Here is a 6,425-nt window from a genome sequence, read left to right on the forward strand (position 1 = left end):
GGTGATGCATATCTCCTAAGGTGCTGGATATTCGCCAAGGTGGAGAATTGTTAGGTATGACTCATATCTAGGGAGTTGGAGTTTCTTGGTGAAGAGGTGTGTCTCCTGGTGAAAATGAGTGCCTCTTGAAATAAAGGGGGTTGGGGGGAGCGAGGGCGTGATTGTAATTTTGTCTGTGGGTTTGTATATGTCTATATATATGTGTAACCCTATGGGATGAAAATTATAACTTATCTGAAATAGTGAAACTGCCGCTCGCTCCCGAGGACATAGGAAATTCTTTGCCAAACTTTGTTAAAACTCTGTGTTCTTCTTCTGGTTTGTGTCGATTTCTGTTTTATTCCGCTTCAATTTTCACAACAAATCCAACATAATGCATGCTTCAAATAAGAAATTGTTTGAACCAATGTAAAGCCAAATACCATAAAATCATGGAAACAATAATATGAATAAAATGGTTTTTTAATTACCGAAACCCTTTCTGTTGCAAGTTTATATCCACTTGGAACTTTCTATTTACAAATCAACCACCCTTCTTCATCCAATCATGCATGGGAGATGCAACAAAGGTTCGTGGAACCAAAATCAGTGTCATTAAACTTCTCGATCCTCGATGTCATCACATCATCTCTAGCCATCGCTTCGGTCATCGCTTTCTCCCAGATTCAAACTCGAGCTCTGATACCAGTTGTTGTGAAGAAAGACGATAATAAAGAGAAAAATTAGATCGAGAAAAATTCGCGAAATAGAAAGACAGCAGAAACACACAGATTTATGTGGTTTAACAAATTACCTATGTCCACGGAGCTGCAGAGAATTTTATTACTTCGAGGAATACACCCGTTGATCACCTTGACGATTACAAGAAATCACTCTTTCTATCTCCCTCTCTCTCCTCTCCTCCTCTCCTTCTCTCTTGCTCTACCCGAGAGCTTCAATCCGAAGCACACCAAAAGAAGTCTCTGGAAAGCTACTAATGCCGAAGAGGGAGCCTAGGAAACAAAATTTCGAGAGAGCTAACAAGAGGAGCTAGCATGCCATTTATTAATTTCATCATACCATTAAACCCATTAAGGAATTAATCAAATAATTAATGAAATCCATTAATTATTTCTTCTTCTCTTCTACAACAATTCATAGAAGGGATTAAGTGCAATTTATTTAGCAATTAATTTTAAGTATCAAATCTAATTTGCTGCCAAACATGAGAAAATGATAATTTGAACAGTGGACCAGTTTCAAAATTCACAACACAAGGAATTGCAAGAGGAGAACTATACGTTGCAGTCGCCTTGATATGAAACATAAAAAAACTTAGTTTACAAACTTGGGCAAGTACTTGTATGGGTAGAAGATATAAAAAATTTGATCAGTTCACATGGAGAAATAACTGCACAAGTAGCCAATAGGATCATTCTGCATATTTCAAAGGTTGGTCAACAGTGAGTTCATTTAATTTTTTTTATATGCTGCCAGATTGGGTTTGATAAGATGAAGAATCAACTGTCCAAAAATTTCAAAATGGAAGGAGTTAGGTGAAGCTCACAAAATTCATGACATATAGATTCTAATGGACAAGATAGCTAAAAAGGTTTAGCTCTCGCAAAACGCTTGTGGTTGGAAGGTGTTGAAGAAATTTGGGTTTGATGACTTGGGCATGGCGAGTCTACTCATTGCATCTCACTTTCAGTTGAGTTCAGATCAATTTCCTGAAGATGAATGAGAGATAAAAGATATGTGATCGGCTCCTTTTGTTATTACAGTTGGCGATCTGATGTATGTCATAGTTTTTACTATACCAGACATTGCACAACCAGTTGGTGTTGTGAGCAGGTTCATGCATGATCCATGAACGATCATTGTGAGGCTGTGAAGAGTATTCTAAGGTATATAAAAGGTACAATTGATGTTGAATTGATGTTTAAAGGAAATCATCCTATGTAGATTTGTGTGTAAGCTACACTGACAGACTTTGCAGGTGATATGAATTGGTAAAAATCTACTACTAGCTATTTATTCACATTGAAAGGAGTCTGTTGGATGTCGGTGCTTCGATCTACTGTTGCTTTGTATACTAAGAAGGCAGAGTGTATGACAGTCACAGAGGTGATGAAGGATTCAATATGAGTGCAGGGCCTACTGGATGACTTGAGAGTTGATCAAGGGTCTCTGAAGGTATTTTATGGCAATCAAAGTTAGATATTAATGGCTACAAATCTAGTTCATTAAGGTCATATCAAATACATTGATGTGAGACATCTCTTTGTTCGGGGCTTTATTGAAGAAGACAAGGTTTTGATGAAGAAGATAGACATGAAGGAGAATACAATGAACATGCTCATGAAGGTACTACCATACCACAAGTTCACATATTGCAGGAGTTTGATGAACATCCGAATTCAGGACTGATAGCCTGTTGGGTATTGTGTAGAACTACGTGAGGCTTGATCTCTTTGGGAGGGGGGTAGGTAGGCAACCATCTTGGTGCAACTTATTTGGAGCTTGGAACTCCTTTGGTTTTCTCTCACTTATTTGGAAATAAGAGATGGGGTGGTGATTGTTGTATTTACTACATTATTTATTTTTATTGTAAATAGGGGTATTTTTGCCTTTTGCTTTTATTTACTTGTGTTTCCTAGTCCTCTTCTATAAAAGTGACTTAATGACTTATGAGAGCTGCATGGTTTGAGGTGTGTGGAAGTTGTACTCCATGCGTGTTTTCTTTCTCCCCATCTTGTGTTAGTGGAAACACCCTCCATGTAGACGTAGGTGAATCAATTTAACCCCGAGCCACCTAAATCTTTTGTTTGCTTATTATTATATGAATTTCTATGTTTTCACATTATTTTTGCATAACAAACTCGATTTGAGTTGATCTAATTGTTACATAAAATTTTAATGAAAGAAAGTTTTCTGAGGAAAAAAAAAAGTCAGAAAAAGAGAAAAGATAGAATATTACTAGGGAGTTGTGACGTGGTGTCCCAAAGGACTTCTAGTGCAGACGAAGAGGCATGAGGAGGATGATAGTTATAATTTGTGATGTTTAATATTTAATTTAAAAGTTATTTTAATTTAATACTAGTTTAACAATTATTAAGCATAAATTACTCGTACAATCCAAGAAATGGTTATAAACAAAAAGCCATTTGATTGCCGGCGCTCTTCTGTTTCTTTGAAATTCTACAAATGAGGCGATCAGCTGCCAACCCGTACTCCACCCGTTGTAGGTCCGAATGGGGCGGCAATATTTTATCCTTCAACTGGCAGCCTTAACCTCCGTTTAGTGTTTCATCTTCTCTTCCTTCCATCTATGTATATACATACATATATATATATATATAAACTCTATGATCAAATATAGAATAAGTATCAGGAGTCCGAGCGAATTGAGCTAAAGAAGGAATTCCTTTGGTGTATTTTCCTCGTTTTTCTCCTCTCTTCTTCCGGTAAATTTTTTCATTTTATTTCACTTAATCTCTTATCATCTGCATGCAAGGATATGATTGTGTATGAATGTGCAGGCGAGATGCTACCGGTAGTGGAAACTGGGAAGCTTTGTCCTGTGCTAGCGGTTGAAAGTTGCTTGAATATGGACCTTCCAAAAGCTGAATGCAACGATCTCTGTGTTAGATCGGGCTACAATAGTGGGGATTGCAACGACCACACCTTCTATTGCGATTGTTACAATAATTGCTAGCTGCTAGTTAATCGGTGTTTTTCTGGTAGATTAGCCGATTTGTTTTGTGCACTTGCATAAGTAATATTGTTGTAGCTTCAATCTTCGGTCAACTATGTCTATTCTTTTTATCTGTTATATTAAGTTGTTTCTAAGCAAATTGTTTGATGAATTATTTTATTACGAGTTTATGATTACATTTTTAGGTGTTAAATTTTGGTTCTTCTTTTTTTTTTTTTTTTTTTGCAAGATTTGAATACATACAATACAAATTCTATGTATTTACGTATCTAACATATAAACCTCAATTTTTTCATCTATATCACTCTAACTATGCTTCAAAAGGCATGTTTCGGTTTTTTTGAGTTAATAATAATAATATTTTTATGGGATGTGAATAATTTTGCTTGTTATAATAATTTGAATTTAGATATTAGAGATGTAAATACATAAAAGTTAAATGATATTCAAATGTATGTAAATGCATTTTTTTCTCAATCGGGGATTTTAAGAGTTCGAATGGGATGCGGAAGGGTTTTCTATTATTTAACTAGTTTGGATAAATAAATTCAAAAATTAACATAGTTGATATTCAAATTAACTAGCCAACTTATCCCCCCGCAAAGTTGGCAAAAAACTGAAGTAAGAATGAAAAATATTCAACTAGGGGTTTGTTTGGTGCACCTGCAGCTTCTCAGCTTTTCAGCTGTAGTTGCGCTGCCCAAGGAAGCTGCTGCGGGGAAGCTGACCATCTGTTTGTTGCAGCTGTGTGAAAACTGCTGTGGGGTATCTGTTTCTCGAAAAATGACCATTCTGCCCCTTCATAGTAAAGTTTATTAAAACAGAATTATGACAACCTCATGTTTGATAGTGTAGAAGCAAAAATTTATTTTAAAATATAAAAGAAGCTCAGATACGCAACTCACTTAATAGTGAGTACCGAAAATGTAATTACCATTATAACCAGAGCAACAATGAAAGCTGTTCTGAAAATTCCTCACATTTTTTGCTCGACATGAAGCTATAACCAAATTTTTGAATAATTAAAACAATCCAACGTAATGCATGCTTCAAATAAGAAATTGTTCGAACCAATGCAAAGCCAAAAACCATAAAATCATGGAAACAATAACATGAATAAAAATGGTTTTTGAATAACGGAAACCCTTTCTGTTGCAAGTTTATATCCACTTGGAACTTTCTATTTACAAATCAACCACCCTTCTTCATCCAATCATGCATGGGAGATGCAACAAAGGTTCATGGAATTCATAGAAGTAAAATTTAATCATCGCACAATCACAGACGGAGAGCTGAAATTGCAAATCCTATATTTATGAAAGGTATGCTTTCAGATAATACTTCAACCGTGTGAAGTTGTTAAATTAGTGGATACAGAAAGAGAGAAATTTAAGGAGCTATCAATAGCAACCCACTGAAAATCCTTTATTTTTTTACGAATTGGCAAACCAAAGATTTTGCCACCAATAGCATTACTACATACAAAAGCCACTAAACCAGGCGCGAACAGAAGAAAGGAGAAGAGAAGCAAAGCATACCAGCCATGAACAGAAGAGGAGAAAGAGGGGAAGAGTATCCGGGCAGCCATAGAAGAGGCGGAAGAGGAGGCAGAAGGCCAGGGAGGGGCACTGTCGACAAAGAAGAGAAAATAATTCGAAGGAAATTTTTGCAGAGGTTAGGCAAGAGAGGGGCAGCGATGTAAAAAAGCTTCTTAAGAAAGCCGGCCGCGGGGTCTAACCCGCTGCCCGCTTCTTAGGTATTTCCACCTGTGCCGCTCTCCCCCCACCGCATCAAGCAATACATTTCCGCGGTAGCACCCCGAGAAGGATTTTCGTCTCGACGTCTTCTTCTAGAGGAAAGTTCTGTTGAAATATAAACTTGGTTTTAGTTGTTTAAATAAAGCTTAATTTCTATAAGCTTATTCTAGAATATGTGGTAGGTATGAAATTATTGTGTAGTAGGTGTGGTAGGTGTGGTAGGTGTTGAATTATTGTGTGGTAGGTGTGGAATTATTTGTAACCATTGGATTGTAATTGTGGTGGCACAATCTTAGCCATTAATTTAGGAGGTGTCACTAGTATAAATAGGGGTGGAGTCTTTGAGTTTGTATCAAGCCAAGTAAAGGTGATAAATAAGAGTGAAGCTTCTTCCATAAGTTGTGTTTTTAGCCTTTGTCATTTCCTAAAAGTTTCTTCATTCCAACAAAGTGGTATCAGAGCCAGGTTCCGTTACAGAGAAATGACAAACGGTGGCATGGTTTCGTTCCAAGTCTCGATGCTTAAGGAAAGCATCTACGACAATTGGAGTATCAAGATGAAGGCACTCCTTGGAGCGCATGACGTTTGGGAGGTTGTTGAGAAAGGCTACGATGAGCCAAGTGATGAGTCTGTTCTATCCACAACACAAAAGGATAGCTTACGAGACTTGCGAAAGAGAGACAAGAAGGCTCTCTTCCTCATCTATCAAGCTTTAGATGAAGATGGTTTTGAGAAGATCTCAAGTGCTACTTCGGCCAAACTAGCATGGAAGAAGCTCGAGGTTTCATATAAGGGAGAAGAGAAGGTTAAAAAGGTACGACTTCAAACTTTAAGAAGTCAATTTGATGTTTTGCATATGAAAGAAGGCGAGTTGGTCTCCGATTACTTTTCTAGAGTAATTACCATTTCCAATCAACTAAAAAGAAATGGCGAGAAGTTAGAAGACGTGGCTAACATGGAAAAAAATTTCC

General features: G+C 36.9%; 1 protein-coding gene across 1 annotated transcript in view; it reads left to right on the forward strand.

The window, feature by feature from the left end:
- Window positions 1-5,901: 5,901 nt before the first annotated feature.
- The window catches only part of LOC110028686, a 5,343-nt gene continuing 4,819 nt past the window's right edge, over window positions 5,902-6,425 (forward strand). The window contains exon 1 of the mRNA XM_020730633.1: window positions 5,902-6,349. Within this exon, the coding sequence (XP_020586292.1) occupies window positions 5,936-6,349 (414 nt within the window). The 5' untranslated portion in view covers window positions 5,902-5,935. The remainder of the gene's footprint in view (window positions 6,350-6,425) is intronic.

This window comes from Phalaenopsis equestris, unplaced genomic scaffold (assembly GCF_001263595.1).
Source record: "Phalaenopsis equestris unplaced genomic scaffold, ASM126359v1 Scaffold000522, whole genome shotgun sequence".
Classification (NCBI taxonomy): domain Eukaryota; kingdom Viridiplantae; phylum Streptophyta; class Magnoliopsida; order Asparagales; family Orchidaceae; genus Phalaenopsis; species Phalaenopsis equestris.